The sequence below is a fragment of the Phoca vitulina genome, unplaced genomic scaffold, assembly GCF_004348235.1.
Source record: "Phoca vitulina isolate PV1807 unplaced genomic scaffold, GSC_HSeal_1.0 scaffold80, whole genome shotgun sequence".
Lineage (NCBI taxonomy): Eukaryota > Metazoa > Chordata > Mammalia > Carnivora > Phocidae > Phoca > Phoca vitulina.
The window spans coordinates 449802-471191 of record NW_022589783.1 but is presented as its reverse complement, the minus strand read 5'-3'; the positions used below and the strand labels follow the sequence as shown (position 1 = coordinate 471191).

Sequence of the window (21390 nt, the reverse complement as noted above, 5' to 3'; positions counted from 1 at the left end):
CCCCACCCCCCCGCCCCACTGGAGTAAACACCATACCTCTGGTCAAACACAGGGTTCAGTGTTTTCTTTGACACGTGTGTTTTTCTCCTTCCTGATCTCCTCTTGTCTGGTAACAAATACATGCGGACATAGGGGTCAGAGCCATCTTCAGAGAAGGCAATGAGATTTCTTATGACACAAACCAGAGAACACTAGATATTAGAATCTAGGAAAATGACAATTAGCGTCACGTTCAAATTCACTGTTCTGATTTCCCATTTATCTAAACCACTGAGAAGCACAAAGGAGCAAAGTGTGCTTCTGTCTTTGCCCTGTGCTCACTTGTTGGCGGAGGCGACTTCTGCCTCCATTTCTTGAGCCCAGTATTTGGGGGACATTCTGATACCTTGCTCTGCTTTGAAAATGGAAACTGCTGGTTTATCTTTCCACAGTACTTTACTGTCTGTCTCCTCCCAGTGAGGGAGTATGGTCGGCCTTACAGCCAAGGGAAGCAGCCTTCCGGGAGGCCCCAGCGAGGCCACACACCCTCCTCCGTGCCGGCTCAGGCTGCTCACTCCACTCTCTGTCCTTCACTCTCCCGAACCTTTCACCTCCTTTGTGCAGCCCATGCTGCACTTCTCCTAGGACAACTGGTCTGAGCCAAACACAGTCGAGCATTTAATTACATGCAACCACTTCAAATTACGCACTTATTGATCAACCTGAAAATCTACTTAGGGGATTATCTGGTGAGAGTCCTCTATGACAGTAATTACCTCACAGCAAGAATACATAAGGTGCTCAATAAACAGGTACAAAACTGAACCCTACATTTATATAATATTTCTAAATGTCACTAATTCTAACTTCCTATGTTTCTAACAGTCTTTTATAAGATCCAAATATTTATGTCATACATTTTATATAACTTCTACCTAAAAGGGAAATAATTAGTTGGCTGCATACTATCATCACTAATCTAATACAAATTAAAGCAATATTGTCATCTCATGTTACACTTACTAAATCAGTACACTGCACAATAAACTGTTCTCGACTGGGGGGAGGGTGGGAAAGGAACAGCTTGAAAGACTATTGGCAATACCTATCATGATCCCATAAACTTTTTTGGATCCTTTGGATTGATATAAACTTACTCCTGGAAATTTAATCCCAAAGAGACACTTCAAGAAAAAAGAAAGATATGTTTGTCACTATGTTACACGTGGACAATCCAAACATCCAGGATGGCAGCTGAAGAGTGTATTACAAAGCAACCAAAATGGTTATGAACAGAAGATACTTATGAAACAATGTCGAGAACAAAGCAAGAATACACCACTGAATACTAGGATTACAGTACAATCTCATGACTTTGTTTTTTAAAGATGAAATAAATTCGTCTATTTGGTGAGGCTAGAATTCAGTATTTTGTTCCCCATGTAATGGCTACCCTGGGGCCCCAGGGTGCCCCGCTCACCTGCAGGAGTGTACCACCACCACGAGCTTGTTTCTCTGTGAGCTGTGCCGGATGGTCAGCTGGATCTGCCCCAGGGGCGACTGCCCCAGGGTTGTCCCACTGGGGAAGCAAAGCAGAAAGTTACAGCTCTCCTCAGAACTGAAGGGCTGTGCGTCACTGGCACAAGAAGGAACCAAATTACCCATGGACTTGAACAAAATTTGAACTTCGGACTCTTAATCAACCAGCTGAACTCACATTTCAAATAAGGCTCCAACATAACTTAGTCATTCAGAACTGATGAGACTCGGAGGTCTCCTAATTACAAACATCAATTCCGTCACTACCCAAACCTACATATGCTTTCTCAAAGCCCCACACGTTGCTTGCTCTGATTTTTACTGGCAGCCTCTCTGACAAAACACTACCCCTCGCTTTCTCTCTCTTGGGGTTGAAGCACAGACTCCCAAGGCCACCAACGGCTGCCCCAGCGCAACGTCCCCCAAGATCATCCCAGCTACTCCCCAAATTTGACTCCTGATAAAAAGTACTTTCTTATTTAAAATTGCAGGAAGGGACTGGCTTTTTTCCAAAATAGTGGACGTGAGAAGGTATGAAGGAAAAAAGCGTGCTGAGTGTGGGTCACAGACCTGCATGCTTCCTCTAGCCCCAGGAGCACTCATTTCATCTCTGCCTCCACTTCCGATTCCTCAACACACCTCTGAGAACAACAGACAGGAAGAACGGCTTCAAAGGGCAAGTTTACTCCTTCCACTGGGAGGAAAAGGCTAACATCTGAAGCTTGTGATAACTGTAAGCTGTTTTCCTCCTTCTCTCAAGAACCCTGGGGCACATCTATGAATCTGAACACTAGACAACAACGGCCAGTGGTCGTAACGCTGAGCACACAGGACCTGTTCTTAGAGCCCAGACACAATCGCTGTGCTGAGAGCACACATCAGATCTAGATCCTGCCTTCCTGGTCTGAGGACAGCCACACCACGGCTTCAGACCCTTTCCTATTCATGGAACCTGTTACCCCACTGCTTCCTGATCCTCAAATGAGCCAAATATTAGGTCCTAGAAAACGGCAGGTTTATTTTCAAAGTCAAAGACTCAGTGAGCAAAAGGCCAAAGCCATGTGAAGTTCTTTTAACTAACTTAAGATGATGTTCCCTCCCTACAGCATGAAAGGTGTGTGCTCTGATTTGACAAGAACAAAGGGGATGGGATGTCTAGTTACTTCTCTAGCTGCCGCAGTCTCTGCCGAAGCTCCTGGGTGGCGATGGGCAGTGATATGTCTGAGGCTATGCTTGGGGTGGGCTCCTTGACGGAGACATGGCTGGGCGAGCAGGTGGCGCTGGCCTGAAGGCTGGAGGAGCTTCTGCCCAGGTCTCGTGGCCCCTGGGGGCTGGCCTCCACAGGCTGGGCTCTCTCTTCCACGCCAGGCTTATCGCCGCCGCTCCCGATGACTGGTGTGCATGGGGCTGTGCTGCTGTCACCAGAGCCTGGAGATGCAGACATCTGAGATCTCACCGATATTTTCCTCCCTTCTTTAGAAACAGAGGGTCGCTTTACTTGAGCTGAGTGTTGGTGGTCTGGAGACCTTTCTTGCTTTTCGAGTTGGAGTACCTAGAGGTGGAAATAAACATGAAGTTAAGATCAGGGACACTAGAACAGCCTGCTACCCGAATGGCTTCAGATTTATTCATTTGCAAATGTTTCTTTAAAAGTCGGCACAAAACATTATAAACAGTCTAGTGTATGTTCGGCTACTCTATTATTAAAATAATGCCATATTACAGTCAGTTTAGAAAAAGCAAAGTCTAATGAATCCAAGTATCACTTCCATGATGTGAATGTCACATCTGTGTGCTCTCTTCTGCCTCCTCCATTTGCACGCATTCCTGCACAGTTGTGGGGCGCAGTCACTGCTGGGTGAGCCTGAGCCGAGTGCCCCCGAGCACGGATGAGAGGCGAGGACACCCTCTCCGGGGGCCACCACACAGAGCAGCCTCCGTGCGGGAGCAGGCCTCGCACTCCTCGGCTTGTGTGAGCACGCGGACCCTTTGCTTTGCTGGCTTTCACCTGTAGTGTCCGGGTGTGCAACACTCCACTGAGCAGAGCCTGTACTCGCAAACCCTGCACCCGGGGGTTACTGTATCAGTGTCACCTTTTCCCGCTTTTATAAAATAAAGCTGCAGAAAACATCTTCATGTTCATGGTCTGTCTGCATTGTGTCTTCCTCCTGAAAGTCAGATTTGCAGAGAAAGGGTTCTTGGTTCAAGGGGCCCTATCGCTTATGGCCTGGAGACACTGCAGGCCTTTCTGGAGAAACTGTGCCGACCCCCAGAATTGGGACCAAGTGCAAAGAGACCATGTACACTGCACCCTCCACTAAGTCTGCTTTAATTTTTTTAAAAAGTGGGTTCTTTTTAATTTGCATTTTAAAAATCAGTGAGTTTTAGCATTTTTCATGTTTGCCAACTTTATTAATTTTGAACATTTCCTTAGACACTCACAAGAATCACTGTCTATTTTAGACAAAAAAATTTTTGTTTGTAATTTCTATCACCTTGCAGAATTTTATTAAATTTTCTCTCCTGAATGACCTTTGAAAATTTAACTTGGCCTGCTCAAGCAATCTGGAAATACCAGCTTGGGCAGAGGTCTGGGTCCAGGCCTCAATCACCTCTCCCTTAGGCACCCGGAAACCGTCAGCAGTGGTTTCCTCACTCCCCAGGCGAGTGCCCTGTGCCCTCTGCCACACTCTGGGGCAGGGCCCGCGAGCGTCGGCAGTGCTGCCCGTCTCCCCGTCCACTCCTGCACGTGCGGCAGACTACAGTACCCTGAGGGCGATCTTCATCTTCAGAGTGCTGTTGGGACCTGAATTACTGAGCTGGAATCGCTGGTTCATGGTCATGTCATCGCTGGTAAGCAGCTGACTGAGAGGGATCCTCAGATGCCCCAGAGAACACTGATGCTGTTCATCTTTGACCTGAGGGACACACGACAGAACACACTTAGCTCTGAAGGTAAAGACAGAAGGCAGGGGCGCCTGAGTGGCTCAGATGGTTAAGCGTCTGCCTTCGGCTCAGGTCATGATCCCAGGGTCCTGGGATGGAGCCCCACATCGGGCTCCTTGCTCAGCGGGGAGCCTGCTTCTCCCTCTCCCTGTCTCTCCCCCTGCTCATGCTCTCTCTCTCTCTGTGTGTGTCTCAAATGAATAAATAAAATCTTAAAAAAAAAAAAAAAAGACAGAAAGCATATAAATGTCCAAAATCCAGTCTTTAAAAAAAAGCACTTCCGCCATCTCTGGGTAGGGTCCTCATAAATGACTGACACAATGGACACCCTCAGAACTGTGATGAGTGAGGTTACGGTGTGTTCAAGCCCCATGTGCCTGTTAATTCCTCACCACACAGTTATAATGAGCACAAAAGGAGCACTGTGTTTTAGGAATCCTTAGAGCCCTGAGTTGAGAGGCAGCAGTCTACACAGATATGAAGATTAGGAAGACACATCTTAAATTCTGTGAAAATGGTGACAATACACATTCATGGTGATGCGTCTATCAAGTTTCTACTGGTGATACTTGTTTATGGAGAAAAACATTTCTTAGTGCCTTTTATCTTTTAAAAAGATTTCATTTATTTATTTGACAGAGAGCACAAGCAGGGGGAGCAGCTGAGGGAGAGGGAGAAGCAGGCTCTCTGCTGAGCAGGGAGCCGGACGTGGGGCTCCATCCCAGGACCCTGGGATCATGACCTGAGCTGAAGGCAAGACACTTAACCAACTGAGCCACCCAGGAGTCCCTTAAATCAATAAAATCTTAAAAAAATAATAAAATTGAAGATCTTGTAATTATTTGAAAAATAGTGCGATTTATGAAGAAAAAATTAGCTAGAGAAATACAAAATACAACAATTAGCTAAACATATATATTCCGTATAAAACAGAATGTAGAAATATAAAACAGCAAACACAGAATAATGGACCAGGCTGGGCATGACCGACAGTCAAGGAGCTAACCCTAACCCCACTAAAGGACATGCCCTCTCAGACCTCACGATCTCAAGAGGCTGGGGAACGAAGTCAGAGTTGTACAAGCCAAACAGAAAATGAAGGCCCTTAAAATTCTCAAAGACTGAATGCTGGGAAATAGGACATAACCAAAAAAAAGGGGGGCGGGGAATTAGGATTGTTTAGACTGGCATGTTTAGTATGCCGGCAACGGGAATGAGCACACAAGCTGTGCGATCCACTTGGCGCTTTCCTTGAAGCTAAGCTAATGTGACAGGAGGCAGAATATATGACCACTGAGAGTAACAGGTGTACATTCAAGAAGCTCGGGTTCCTCCCAAGTATATAATTTATATATATTATATATGTTCAAACATGCAGAGGACTTCTACTTCTGGCCACGATGAGTAGCCAGACCTAAATTTATCACCGATGTTAGCTTAAGAACCAGACAAAACGTTCGGGATGATGGGTTCTAGGCTGGACAACATGAGACACTGGACACAGGAGTGCCCTGAGAGCATGGAAACCAAGTGAGATGAGCCTGACAACTATTTCCTGCCTAGATGGTGTCCAGGCCATGGTTCTGGCATGAGGACCCCAGAGAGATGTGAGTGGTTGCCCTGAGTGAAGAAGGGTGAAGAAATCAGGGAGCAGGAGGTTCCAGAGAGAGCTAGAGGCCTCTGAAGACCCCTCATCTTCAGCCAATCAGCACACGAGGGAGCAAACTACCTGAGGCCAGGAAAGATGCCCCAGGAGGAGCAGCGGACAATTCCCAGAGCACAAAGGGCTGCGGACAGTATCCATTCCAAACAGGGATGAGAAATCTCATAACATTAGGGCTCAAATTAGCAAGGCCACAGGATCCCAAGATTAAAGGCTGTCGGCCCTGCCTAACAAAACTTAAATCAAACCTTGAAAGGCTCAGTGTCCAAGTTACTTACTTGCAAATGAGAACAAAGCTCCAAAATATTTGAAGGAATACAAAAACCCAGCACTCAATAATGTAAAATTCACAGTGAAAAATGACGAGGCAATCAAAGCAGCAGGAATATATGACCCAAAATGAGGGAAAGTAATTCGTAGAAGTAGATCCAGCAATTATACAGATGACAGAATGAGTAACAAGGCACCAAAAACTCTCACACACTAAACACGAGAAGGTACAGGAAAGACACGGAAGAGAAAAAGATCCAAATGTTTACTTCTAAGATGAAAAATATGTCTGAGATGAAAAACACACAGGATGGGATTGACAACAGAAGAGACACTTGAGGCAGGGAAAAATTTGAGGAAGTACTGGCCAAAAATTTTCTAAACTTTAACAACAGCAGACTTTTCATCAGAAACAATGCAAGATAGTCCTTTAAGAAAATAAAACTGATAAACCTTTTGCCACACTGATCAGGGGAAAGAGACAGAGGGAACAGGAAAATTACCAATATCAGGAACAAGAAAGGGGACATCTTCCTGGGACATTAAAGGGATATTCTGAATAATGTTGTGCCAAGAAATTCAACAATTTAGATGAAATGGATGAATTCCTTGAAAGGCATAAATAAAAAAAATCATCAAGAAAAAATAGATAACCTAGACAGATCTATATTATTGGAAATTAATTTGTATTTAAATGCCTTCTTATAAAACTACAGGCCAAGATGGCTTCACTGGTGGAATTCTCCAAGCACGTGAGGAAAAAACCCAATTCTACATAAACTCTTCTAGAAAAATGCCCAGGAGAGAACACTGACCAAATCGTTCTATGAGGACAGCATTACCCTGATACAAAAACTAGCATTATAGGAAAACAAATTTATAGATAGTATCCTTCATGACTAAGATACAAAAATTCGTCACAAAATTTTAGCAAGTTAAATTGAATACATAAAAAGGATACCCCATCATGACCAAGTGGAGTTTATCCCCAAATAAAGGTTTGCAAGGTTTAACATTTGAAAATCAACAATATATTTTACCATATTTACAAACATAAAAAAAAAAGCTATATGATCATCTCAATAGCTTTAGAAAAGCCTTTGAGAAAATTCAACATACATTCGTGAAAAAAACACTGAGCAAACTAGTTAGTAGCTGGAGTAGAAGGAAACTTCTGAAAACAACAGACTTAATGGTGAAATCCTGAGGCTCTCCCCTTAAGATTGGGAAGGAGGCGAAGATGTCTACTCACTCCAGAGGTGGGAGGGCCACGGCAGGGCAACAAGGCAAGAAAAGGAAGTGAAAGGTACCCAGACTGGAAACACAGAAGTAGAAGTGACATCATTAGCAGAAAACGTGACTGCCATAGAGAAGGCAATCCTAAAGTATCCATAAAAAGCTGAGAATAACCAAGTACAATATCAATATACAAAAGTCAGCTGCATTTCTAGATACTAGAAACAAACATCAAAAGTTGAAAATTGAAAAAAAATTACATGTCAAAAGGCATGAAATACTTAGGGATAAGTCTGACAAAGATTTATCGATTATGATGATGAGTCCCATAAATTATACTCTTTACATCTGTGCAGCGACTTGTATGTTGGTTATATTTCTACAATTCTATTAAAAAATGCAAATAAAATACCTCGATTTCAAGGTCCTGGCGCTTGGGATTGTGAATGAAGAAGGTGAAGTTTTCCTCCCACACAGGTTCATTGGTTTTGTATCGAATCTGAAAGAAATGACCAAATATCAGCTCTGTGATATTTTATGTGGAAAAGAGCTACCAAGACTTTGTTTATTCATTTACTGTGTTTGGAAGCTTAGGATGACTTTAATTAAACTCCAAGACATTTATTTACTGAGCATGTGCTATTATATATTAATTGTGAAAGTGTTCAAAGATGGAGATGGTCCAAAGTGGGTCAGGGAAATTAACTGTTAGGGAATTCCAACTGTATGCCCATCCCAATGACAAGACCTCATCTGCTCTGTCTGCCCTCTGTTCTACCTCTTCCTCTACATAATGCTGGTAAGTCACGAAGCTCCCTAAACTGTGAACATTTAAAAGTGAACAATGGCCTATAACTTTAAATAATTCCTGAAATGCTTTTCTTATATTAAGAAAGTGGAAGACATTACAGCAACAGTAATGCCTCTCAATTCTTGAACAGAATTGTGTTTGTTGAATTTTAAGGACTGTTGGTTATCTTTCAAACAAAATATTTACAGAGCTTTCAAAGGAAACTTAGAAATTTATCCCATGTCATTTATCCATGAAATCAAGCAAAAAGCATATTATATTTTTTAGTGTTATTTTTAAAAATGAACAATATATTTGTTACCCAATAAAGAAGTATGGCTATCTATGAGTTGACTGATTTGAGAAAACAAGAGAAAGATATGGAAATCAATGATCTCACGCCTACACCATCAGCCAGCTGATCGTTCTCATCTAAAACCGGCGACAGTGACATCACAGGAAACTAGTGAGAATCTTACCTTGCTCTCCTGGGCCTTGTGTCCAACTGACATCTGGACAAGAGGGTTTGGATTGCTGTTTATTTTCTTCCCTGACTATCCAAAAACAAAACCAGACAAAATAAGTAAGCATACACATCTTGAAATGGGGCTTACTAAAAAGGAGATTATTGGCTCATATTAATAATCATTTTTATTTATTTCTGATACTTCAGTTACAGGGAATATCTGGGAAGAATTTAATCGGAAAATAATTGCTGAGCATATCCGAAAGCAAAATTGTTATCTACCATGAGATAAATTAAGAAAATTCCTGTTTGTATATGATTTTTAAATGCTAAGGTCTTTTATTTTTAAAGCAAGTTATTTTGGAAAAATGAAATCTTCCAAAAATCTTTAATGCTAATTCCAGCTCTCAAAATTTATCTTACTCGCATAAGAAGATGAATAAGTGCAGCGAATGGAAACAGAAAAGCATGAGGAAGGGCAAACGTAGAAATGTACAATTCAGAACAGTCCCCTGGTTGAAATAATAAAAATACTACAAAGTATCAGAGATGTCTTCATGTTTTTAACTTAGTACATTCTGTGCAAACATGTAGCTATCAGATATCAAATCTTGCTTACCAGCTCCTAAGTAATTCTGACTGGAAGAATAAACATCAATCTAGAATTGCATTAAATTAAGTACATATAAATATGAGAAAAATTCAGGAATAAGAAAAAAATGGTAAGAAGCATACTTTAGCAGACAGGTGATAGAACATAGTAAAACACAACATATATGGGACATGAGGTTTATTTATAACTTAGCCCCACAAGAAGATGCAGTTAAATATCTGTTAGTGGGAATTTATTAGAAGGTCACAAAAGTATTTTTTAGTTAAACAATTTCAGAGTCAATCCTCAACACTGCAGCAATGACAGAAGTAGGCATCAAATTCATATGATTATCAGAATAAAATATTACTGGCCCAAACATACTGTGGTAATTTATTTTCTGGTTCATCTTTTTGATGAGAATAAATTCTGCAAAATGAAATAAATATTGTTAAAAAAAATACCCAAGGCTATAGACTACTATGGCAGAGAATACTAACTTTTCCCCTAAATCCTTCCTTTAATACTAGAAGCCCGGAGTTCCACCTGAGCACAAGTCCTCTGTACCTGAAAATTCTATTTCTGAACTTCCCTTGCAGTTGGGTCTGGCCAGGTAACAGACTGGCCTTCAAGGAGGGGCATCCTCCCTTTGCGATGATGCTACTTTCGGCTGGAGGAACTGAACGGCAGAGCTGAACGGCAGCACCACAGGCCAGGGTTCTATCACATTCCAGGGAAATAAAACTGTCTCAGGCTACAGTGGCTTCTGATACAGCAACTGCATTGATACAAAAACTGCTTCTTGGCTAATGTAAGTTACTTCATCTCTGAAAAGGTAGCCATCCATTCCTAGAGTTACTGTACCTTATCAATTCTGAGACACACTTTTTTTTTTTTTAACTTTCTAACATCCCTTGAAAACAGAATGAAACTTACAGTTGGTAACTTTATGTACCTGTTTTTACGCAGGTCCCAATTGTGAGATAGTTGTTCTTGCTTTAACTGATTTATTTTGCTTCCATTTTCCTTTTGTTGTGTGTGACATAATAAAAATCTGTATTTATCCTAAGCCTAAAAATTCTTCCAATAAACATAAACACTATCAAGCCTTAATAGGAACTTTTCTTTCTTGTGGTACATAAAATAATGGTGTATTTTTAAATGATGTTTTAGATTTCATGAAATAAGGTAAAATCACTAAGTCTTCTACCATGATGCAATATTCAAAATGCATGAGCACAAGTCAGATATATAAGTAAAATGAAAATATGAGTTTTTATTTTTTTAAACATTTTAAGTAGGCTCCATGCCCAACGTGGGGCTTGAACTCACAACCCTGTGATTAAGAGTCACATGCTCTACTGACTGAGCCAGCCAGGCACCCCAAAAATATGAGTTTTTAAGTTAGACTGTCTCGAATTAAATTTCAGCTGTTTGCAAATGATTATTGAGACCTACATATTTCATCTATTTGCACCTTGGTTTTCATGTCTAAAAAATGGACACAATAGCAAAAAAGCCAGGTTTAAATGGAATGATGTCATAACAACTAATAGCTACACTGAGCTCTTTTACATGCATGATCTTATTTACGGATACTCCAAGAAAGACCGTATCACTTCCAGTCTGTAAGTAACCGAGGGCTGAACATCTTGCTGTAGCACACACTGATGAGTAGGCCAGACTGCAGTCCAAACCCAGTCTGCCTTCATGCCAACCATAATGTCTTGCTGGTTAATGACCTTCAGATATCAAAGAAATGGTGAGGAGAGACTGCTGATCCAATTCCTTCCAGTGTTCTGGGAGCAGTTATTTCAACTGCTGTGCTAACTAGTACTGCAAAGGAGTAAATCACTGGTAGGCCACACTTCATCTCAGGGTAGGTAAGGGCTTAATAAATATGATGTCAGAAAGCAGACACTGTTTGTCTTCCTCACTTTTAAAATTGAACTTATTTTCCTACATGAAGCTGATAAAGAACCATTCCTGATCCCTTTGGATAGAATTTTCTTAAAACAACATTTAATCCACCCCTCCCCAAATATTTAAGCCTAAAATGTTCAAAGAAATCAGAGAAAAAAAAAAAAACACTGTAAGTCATAGAAAAGTTAACAATTTAGCCAGAAAATACATATTCATGTTGTTTTAGGGAGTGGAGCTTAGTTTTCAATATACCTCATTTAATGAAATTTAAAGCTTCTCGAAAGATCTGTCACCCAAACCCAGCAGCACCAAAAGCCATGAGGTCACCGACTAAGAAACGGCCCTAACTCAGCATATTGGAAGAGGTGATTTCTAAATGGATAGGCACAGTGCACAAGGAAGAAATGTCTGGAAATCATAATCTAGAAACTGGTTAAGTTTTTAAATAAACCTTCTATTTCACCATTTTCACAAATTCAAATCCAATTAAAATGCAGATGATTTAAAACCATCTTAGATACTGCTGCCTAAGGCCAATAGGACAGAAGTCTAATTTATCACATTGGTACTTTATAAAATTTATCTTCAAACTTGACAAATTCTTCTAACTACTAATTCTTGGGTAACAAAAAGGATCCCTCTAACTAGACAACTGATTACTACATTAGTAGGGAGGCAATTTGTCAACAGACCCACGAAAGTTAAAAAGCATCATCTCTTTCAATATGTTTCAATTAACTTTTCAAAGGGAAGCTATTAGTTTACCTTTAAAGCTTTCTGAACTGCAGACTTCTTCAAGACATCAGGGTTAAATTCTAATGGGTTACTCTTTCAAGTCAGAAGAAAATGAATATACCAAGGGTTAATAAAACATGCAATGAGGAGTTTATGTAAGGTTAATGACACGAAAATTTATGAGAACGAAAAAAATCTTTAAATGAAAATCACCAACAAGAATGACACAAAAAACCAGTAGAACTCATTTTTAGCACATAAAATTCTCTATGCCCAAGATTTTATCTTAGAATAAGCCTTTATAAATATCAAAACACATTTCCTCTAGGATTACTACGATCCTTTAGGATTACTGTTCTTTTTATACTCCCAGCCCTCTTGTCTTTGAGATTTGAAAAACCCAGGAGTGACATAATAAAGGATTCTATTTACTATCCTTTACTTGAATAAACCCCTAAAATATCAACCATATATACAATACAGGCTTTACCTAAACTACAAACGAATGGGCTCTATATGCCCAAATTGCTCTCAAGTCAGCTCATACCCTAGCCTAGCAGATGCTATTTTACTTCCTTCTGAAATTTACCTTCTTCGTGCAAGACCACAGCAGGGGTGGGCCTTCTCTACTTCACTCCCATTCTCTTCCAAGCATCAAATGCAGAAGCTGATCACATCATTTCAAAAGTCTGTCCTGGCTTTAAAGTTCTATTATTATGGGTTTTATGTTCTACTTTTATTGACTTTTAAAAAAATTCATTACTTTCTTGCCTTCAAGAGGGCAAGACTGAGTTGTTTCACAAGCTCCTTCAAGGACTAACATTTAAGATTAAAGATTTTATCATGTTAGTTGTAATTACCTTCATATGACAAACTGCTTTTATTATGTTTTCATTAAAGAGCAGATTTCATAACGAAGAAAGATGGACAACTAGCTTCCCTGCCTCCTGTGGCCATGGCAGGCTGCTCCAGATGAGAAGATAAAAACATTTGGCCAAAAGGAATTAATGTGACATAAAGGCCAGATCACTGAGGTGGCCTGCGGAACTTCAAAAATACGGGACCCACCAGACTGGACTCTAGCAGGAGCCTGGACAGGTGAGGCTGGGACCACTGCGCTGAGGTGTGAGGACTGACAATCTTCAGGGGTCATAAGAACCTTTTCTGAAGCTCACTTTGGATAGATGTAATCTAGGCTAAGTGCACATATTATTCTAACATGCATCAGTGAAAGCAACACGAGAGAGGCCGTGGTGCAGGTCAGGGTGCTAGAGGAGCACTGTGAGATCGTGGGAAGCTGCACAGGCTTGAAGGAGAGACAGGCCAGATCACACTGGTGCACTCATACAAGCCCACTGGGAGCCCTGGATGTTACCGCACCTTCCACCCTTGGGCTGTTCACCATAAGTGGAAGCAGTAACAGCTACCTGTACTTTTTAAAGACTTTGATTTTTAAGTAGTCTCTACACCCAGTATGGGACTTTAACTCACAACCCCGAGATTAAGACTTGCATGTGCTCCCAACTAAGTCAGCTGGGTGCCTCTGCTTTGTTTTTAAAGATTTTAAAGTAATGCCACCTGTACTTTTAAAAAGTGAGATGGCACCTAGCATCATCAAACCCAATGGTCTCCACACTATATAGCTAGCATTTTTCTGTATAAAGTAGGCGACAGTGTGGACACTCATCTTAGATGAACTCCATGGACAGCTCTATGAACTTACAAACTTGAAGTGATGATGAACTCACTTTAAACTGGGATGGAGCAGACGGCGGGGTTCAAATCCCAGCTCTGCTACTGACTAGCTGTGATCCGGGGTCTCCAACCTCAGTCCCTCACGGTCTATGTGTTGTCTTAGTTTCCTTATTTGAAAAGTGGTCATGAGGGCCTGAGGCTAAATGAGGCATACAGGTAGAGACCTTGGAAGGTGCTCAGCAAATGCAGGCTATTGTGTAAATCTCAGGTTGTAAAGCTGCTTAGCCACTGGGAGCCAGAGAACACCCTGAGCGTTCCAGTTTCAAATTCAGCCCAAAATTTGATCAAAAGAAGGAGGGCAAAGTGCTGACAGTCTACATTGTCAAGGGGCTGTTTCCAGTACAGGAGAAAGTCCTGTAGTGCTAAGGGTTTACAGATGGCCTCCCTGGTGGTAATGCATACATAGGGTTGGAAATTAGGGATTCTGAGTAGGTAGAAGCTAAGAGTCCATCGTGCCTGGCCTTTATTAGAAATACCAACGGTCTCAGGCCTTTGGGGGAAAACAGAAAGCAATGATTTAACTTCACACTGAAAACCAATGGGTTTAAAAAATAAAAAAGGTAATCAAATCCGTTCAAATTTATTTTATAAAACATTTTACTGATGCCTATATTTGAATCACTGAGCAGTACTAGTATGTGATTTTGATAATGCGGGAGGAAAGGTAGTTTTGATAACCTAGCAATGTCTTAGCTAAATATTATAAAGCAATTAAAAAATCCTGACACAAGGTCAGAAGTATTTCCTTTAAAAAAAGCAGTTACAGGAGAGAAAAGGTAACTTAGGGAAGCTACCGCAGACCAAGAGAGTTCGCGCGGCAGAGGCCTTCTGCCGTCTACAGACACGGCGTACGGTACAACCTGCCACTAAGAAACACCCGAAACAGAAAGGCATTGTATGAAAAAGTGACGGAGAATGGTTGCAATAGGCACCAGTGACCTCATTCTGACTTTTAAAATGCCTTTAAGAGGAACAAGCAAAGAGTGAGGAGACCGTGGTTACCATCTCCTACCTACGTGACTCTCAACAGCTCACCAAACCCTTCAGGGTCTTGATTTCCCTCAGCTATAAAATGGGACAAAATACCTATTCTTCAAGTTTTGCCCCCCTTCTTTTTTAGATAAGAATAAACTGAAAATGCACATGGAAATAGAAATGAAAACTCTTCCATAATGCAAAGCACTACCACTATTAGATTCAAAGGCCAAAGAACTTTAAGGATCTCAGTAGTTACTGATTAAATCAGTCTAGAAAGAGTAGCTTTCTAGACTAATGACTAAGCCATTGGTGACCTTCTCTGACCTCAAAGCAAGTAAAAATCACTACCTGCTAAAAGCATCAAGAACAGTACCAGGAATCAAGGCCCCAGAGCAAGGCCCCAGGAAACCGACATAATGAGATCAGAATCAGCTTCCCAAATAAGGGTTAGAAATGTTCAATTATCCACTCCTGGAAATTCTTTTAAGTTCCTTAAGAGAAGCTGAATCATAAACTCAATATATTTTTTTCTCCCTTAGGAGCGCTGGTTAAGAAGTGAGGGAGAAGGTAAGTTCCCAGGGTGACAGGCGGACTTCTGTCCTCACTGACCATCCCCTCAGGCACAGTTGGCACCTTTCAGGAAAACCACATTCTGACACTTCTGTGTTTCGTCAGGAGGAAAAGTAGATTTAAGGAAGTTTTCTGAAAGCTTGCAAATAAATATTTACATCTCACATTGAGATGAACCACAAGAAAATCAGTTTTAATCATTATGGCTTCATTTTTTCCTCAGAATTTTTATCTTTTTTTATGGGCCGGGAGCAGCTTAGGAACGTAAGGCTTCTTCATGACTCACCAGGTTTGTTCATCTCATCATCAGATGTAGTCACCAAAGTTGGTTACAGCAGTGTTACTTTTACAAAACAAGCACAAAAGAAACACACACACAGTAACTGAAATCATGCAAGAAAGTTAAAAACGCATGCCACACCATTCCACCACCGAGTAGATGGTGTTAGAAGTCCCAGCCCACATTCTAGCAGTCTCCATTAAAACAAAAGGAAGAAAGAACACTGGAGAACTCACAAATAGTGCTCTATAGACTGAGGTAGTATTTTCACAAAACACTAGTCCCGACGCTCGCCTCTCTTTTAAGTAGCCACACCCAAAGTTTCCCTCGTAGATACTCTTAGGAAAGTGGAAACAGGAGGAGAAAGCAAAGAATGGTGGATTGCGGTCAATGAACGCACAAGAAGCACTAATAAATAGGAGTGCAAAAGGCAGAGTCAAAGCATCCCACAGAAACGCAGGAGAACTGGTTGGCAAACGCTCCCGTTTAAAATAAACACCCAACAGGGCAGCGGTTTTGCAAAGATCCTTTGCCTCTGACAGCCAGAGCATACTTCATGCACAAAGTGTCATTTTAATAGATTAATAAATTTACTTCTGCTTTTGTTTTGCTTACGTGATGTTATTTAAATTTCAATTTAATGTGACAAAATACACAGTTCGAAAGAGGCCTAATTCCTTCTTGCCAATTCACTAATACTATTCTTTGTATCCTAAAATATACAACAAATTCACTTCCATCAGGGATTATAAAAGACTATAACAAACATTACTGTGATTAAAAACAAAAAAGTTCTACTGAATGAAAAATTCTGTAGGAAGGTTAAATAGTAACAAAATAACTTTCCCCAAGTTGAAATTATAACAGAAAAAGTCACAGAGTTCTAACTGGAAGTCTGGCCAAAAGGTTAAGGTAACACTTTAAGAAAAAATAAGAATTTGTGAAGTTAAAGTCAGTCAAAAAACCTTCACTGAAAGAAAGAGTACAATTATATATAATTACACACAGTGTTCAACTATATCTTCCCAGTATAAAAAAAATGATCAATTACATTTTGTTAAAAACTTTAAATAAAAGAGATGCACAAAGTACCTTTATTTGCTTTTGAGCTAAGTGCAAGTAAAGCACCACTGTGAAGTCCTGAAAGGCACTAGTGAAACTAGGGTGTGTATTTCGTGGGACAAAGGAACAGTCTAGCTGTGGTGAGGTGAGGCCAGGCACAGTCCAACAGGAGACACTCAGATGCAAACTGTGAAGGGCAGTGAACACTTGGCTTCCTCGTCTGTCTCTACCAAGTGGATGCCAACAAGGGGAGGACACAGGGAGACTACACGCAAATGCACTTGGATGGATGAGAATTTACTATAATTTTGGGAGGAAAACAGCCTGTATCTGTAGTCTTTCTTTCACCAAATGAAATAAGAATGGCCATCTCTTGAATAAGTGAACTGGCACTAAAAAAAATATGATCAAAACAATGTATGTGTCTATAATGATCACATTATCCTAAATAGTGGGTTTAAAGTATGGTGGTGGAGGATCACATCGGGCCTCACATGAATGGAAATAGTATGATTTTTCTTCCCCCCAGTTACAGTCATTACCTACGAAGGCTGTACTTCAGTTTTTTCTAAGAGCAAAGCAGTTCTGATGCAAATGAGTCGGAGCACTTGCTGTGGGCTGCAGGAGCCGAGTAGGACTGATCACCTGAGGCTCCACTCAGAGGCCCTGCTCTCCCAGCCTGCCCGTCTGTCGTCCTACCAGCTACAGCCAGGATGGACTCTGGGCTTGTAGGCAGAGCTGCTTCATTTTATTCCCATGCCAAACAGACAATTTCCAAATCTTTAGGTCACTCTATTTTAATAACTAGTGATTTTCTACAGAATATCTTCTTCCCTAACTACCAGGCACATTCTTTTCCTATGTAATGGAGATTTCTTCATAAAACATGTCAGAGTAAAAATAATTCTGAACATCCTGGATAAATCCGTAAGATGTATAAACCGAAATTATACTCATGAAGCAAATACATGCTGATCTCTCCCTCCCCCGTGCTGCTCTCCCAGGTGGGAGTGAAGTGAAAACAGAGGAACAGAAACAGGTGACACAGTGTGGGTGAATGCAGCAAGATCTGCTACCAGGAAAGGAGCACCCAAGGGAGCTCCCATGGCATTACCTACCGGAAGGTTCCTTGCTGAATCCAAATACAAAATCAGCAATGAAGAGGAAAGACCATCATTGGCTTGGTCTTTGTCAGCCCTGATGTCTGTTAGCACCTATGAGAAAGGACAAAAAGCCTCAGCAGGTGTATTTCCACAGGATTTTAGACTATTTCTCCCTGATTAGGTCTGTAATGCTCAAGCAAAGAAGGAAGGTGGGGAAATAAACCATCCAATACATGCAACACAGAGAGAATGAACACAATAAATATACTTTGATGACAAGAATCTATATGAATCAATTAAATAAAGCACAGGTGATCTGTGGCTCTCCAAACCCCCATACTCTATCAAGCACAAAATATGAAGATCTCATAAAACAGGTGGGAATGACCTGTACATCTTTCTTTAAAAAAAAAATTCCATTATCTTTATTTTACCCCTGATGTGACTGCAGTGACTTACTTAATTTAATCAAAATTATTGCTGCCATTTTTCTAAGCCAAGTAGAAACGCAACCTAAAGATACCAATCTTAGCTCTGAGGGGTGGTGGTTGTCATGGGAGATACTTCACAGCACCTTGTCGAGGTTTGAAGCGTTTGGCATTAATGAGAGCCACTCCAGTTTCAAGTGCAGTTTTCCTCTGGGAACCTCGTCCAGGGCGAACCACTGGAGAGAGAACATGAACGTTCACAGAAGTTCTCCTGAGTCAACCTTTCCAGTCAAGCAGTTTCCACAAATGTCACAAGCTGCTCACTGTGAGGCACGGACAGTTCCTGATTAATGCTGAAGGACCGAGTCCTACCATATTTCGCTTTGCCCTTCGAATGAGCCGATGGCCCCAGAGGATGACAAGAGCAGTGGGCTGGAACTCGCCCAGCACTGCCACCACTCTGGAGTCAATACCATTTTCATCCCTAACTTACAGACGAGGATTCAAATGTCTTCTAGTACTGCCCAGCACTGTCAGGCTTCTACGTATGGACTTCAACAGAATTTATGGGCCAGGAGATAATGTAACATTGATCCCAAATACTGAATTTCATTATCAAAGAAGTTAACATGTTTGTCTTTATGTCTATGTACTACTTAATAAAATAGTATACACGTGTTTCAGCTTAAACACCACAAAGCAATTCATCGAAGATAATCCCCACTCAGTGTTAAGAGACTGCCCTGGGGAGTGCATAAGAAAATGTGTTACTTTGAAAGCAGTGGATCTCAACACTCATTTGGTTAATTATGCCCTACTTATCCCAATTACACCCATCTTTTAGACGCCACCTCAAAATTTTCTTTTTTAATACGTTTTATTCTGACAGCAATATCGTGCTTGAAGTAGTATTTGCTTGCTGTAAACTCCCCCCGCCCTACAGGCGGCTTTCACGTGACAACTTCTCACTGACCGCACTGTGCTATCTCTGTTACTAACTCCAGCTATCTTTAAAAAGCCCACTTTTGGGGAGCTTCTCACAGGCCTCTGCCCAGACTCCCAAAGGAGAGCACATGCCTGCCTGAAATGGTCGGTTTGTGCTCGTACTCTTAGGAATTTCTAGCATATGCTGGGCACACAATACACACTATCTGATTGGGCTGTTAAACTTACTGCTTTTCACTTTGCCATTATTAAAAGGCCTAAGTTCTCAGAACATCGTGTGGGGGACCAGCAGGTCTGTCAATGCTCATGAAATAGAATAATACTCAAAGAAAACTTACTTCATCTAAAAGGCGCTCCTTCTCAACTTCAATAAGATCAATCATAAGACTATAGAAATAACAACACAACAACTTTAGAACATAGAAACACACTTCTTACAACTGAAATAACCTTAAACATTTGTCTACGAAAAAGTACTCCGGAAATGTACCAAAACGCTATAGTTTATCAAGAAACAGATTTCTTCCAGAAACTTCCTCAGGCTTATCCCAAAACTATGAAGGGAAGTAAAGAAACAAGCAGGGGTGAGTCTCTGGGAGGTCAGGACCCTCAGTTTGGCAAAGCCAGGATCAGAGTTGTAAAAAATGTGGTTTTCCCCACAACGTAGCTATTTATAATGTGCTGAAAATATTCAGCCCTCTTGTCTGACATGCTCTCTCTCAGCGCTGCCATCCGTCACTACAGCTCAGTCACCCATGCCCCTTTCCTGTCCTCGCTCCACAGCTCTGAACTATCCCCACAGACGTTTCTGGTTCAGCTGAGAGCCCCTTCCATTTCCCCTAGAAGTCCTGCTCTGCTGCAAAGCATGGACCTCCCCTCCCTCAGAAGTCAGAGATGACGAGGATGGGATGACTGCACTCCTATTTTCTCTCGCAGCTGCCCCTCCTCCTGCCCTACACCAGGTGAGACCCTCCCAGCTCTTTCCTGGTCTATCACCACAGTCCCCAGGCTCAGTCCCTGCTACTCTGAGCCACACAGTGGTTTTATTAGAATGCAAATCTGATCCATCACTGCCCTGCTTACAATCTTTTGGTCGCTCCTTGTTAAACCATCTCATGAATGAATTCTGAAGTCACAGCATAATACACAGGCCATTCTTGAGGAGGCCAAATCTGTCCAACGTCATCTATCCCTGAATCTTTTACCACTAGAAAGTCAGTCAAATAATAAAGATTAGGGTTAGATGTATTTTTTAAAAGCTCATGTTTGGGCGCCTGGGTGGCTCAGTCGTTAAGCGTCTGCCTTCGGCTCAGGTCATGATCCCAGGGTCCTGGGATCGAGTCCCACATCGGGCTCCCTGCTCTGCGGGAAGCCTGCTTCTCCCTCTCCCACTCCCCCTGCTTGTGTTCCTGCTCTCGCTATGTCTCTCTCTGTCAAAAAAATAAATAAAATCTTTAAAAAAAATAAAAAATAAAAGCTCATGTTTTTCAGCTGTAGTGGTTGTTTAATTTAAGTAAACAGGTCAATATTTATTTTTCCAATGTGCAGGCACAATGTAAATCACTATTCCCCCTGCTCCCTAAATAACCCAACAAATCGAAAAAGCTTAAAAACTCCTTTCTGCAGTCTAGAGCGGAGCCTGCACGGCGTGAAGGCAGGCTGGGTACCGGCCTCTGGGACACACTCCCCGTGCGGCTTACCAGCACCTGAATGTGGGCACCTAGCTACATGGGGCCAGCGGCTGCTGAAACAGACACAGATCTAAACCTTTTCCTTCTTGTACTTAAATGTGAAACTTTACAGGAATAAAACATACTTTAAGAAGTCTAAGGTGAAACAAATGTTATATCTAAGAAGCCACTTAAAAATACATGTGACACATACATAGCATATTTTTTGAAGCCATATTAGTTCTAAGTGTCACTACTCAGAAGAAAGAGCAGCCTGTGCTCTCCTTCCCCGAGGGTTTACCTTCCTAGGAAGTCATCCTTGTCTGGGTCTTCATCAAAGAGTTCAATCTCTAATTCCTGTCCAGGATGTTCATAGACTAAAGCCTGAAAAAACAAGGAGTAGTTATCTTACACGGTTACTACTGTTGGTAGCTGCGGAACAGGAGGACTGTAGTAAAGA

General features: G+C 41.4%; 1 protein-coding gene and 1 non-coding gene across 8 annotated transcripts in view; both read right to left on the bottom strand.

The window, feature by feature from the left end:
- The window catches only part of ESYT2 (extended synaptotagmin 2), an 81278-nt gene that overhangs the window by 3363 nt on the left and 56525 nt on the right, over nt 1-21390 (bottom strand). For 2 of the 7 annotated variants that reach the window (XM_032394405.1, XM_032394409.1), the window contains 12 exons: nt 21232-21314; nt 19599-19647; nt 18462-18551; nt 17903-17998; nt 15959-16060; nt 12170-12232; nt 8903-8977; nt 8046-8132; nt 4287-4436; nt 2682-3070; nt 1460-1558; nt 37-168 (listed from right to left, as the gene is read on the bottom strand). In XM_032394405.1, coding sequence (XP_032250296.1) covers nt 37-168; nt 1460-1558; nt 2682-3070; nt 4287-4436; nt 8046-8132; nt 8903-8977; nt 12170-12232; nt 15959-16060; nt 17903-17998; nt 18462-18551; nt 19599-19647; nt 21232-21314 — 1415 coding nt within the window. The remainder of the gene's footprint in view (nt 1-36; nt 169-1459; nt 1559-2681; nt 3071-4286; nt 4437-8045; nt 8133-8902; nt 8978-12169; nt 12233-15958; nt 16061-17902; nt 17999-18461; nt 18552-19598; nt 19648-21231; nt 21315-21390) is intronic. The other 5 variants (XM_032394406.1, XM_032394411.1, XM_032394407.1 and 2 more) reach the window with 3 other exon arrangements.
- Nucleotides 10789-10861, bottom strand: TRNAK-CUU. The gene has a single exon. It is a non-coding gene; the product is annotated as a tRNA-Lys (tRNA).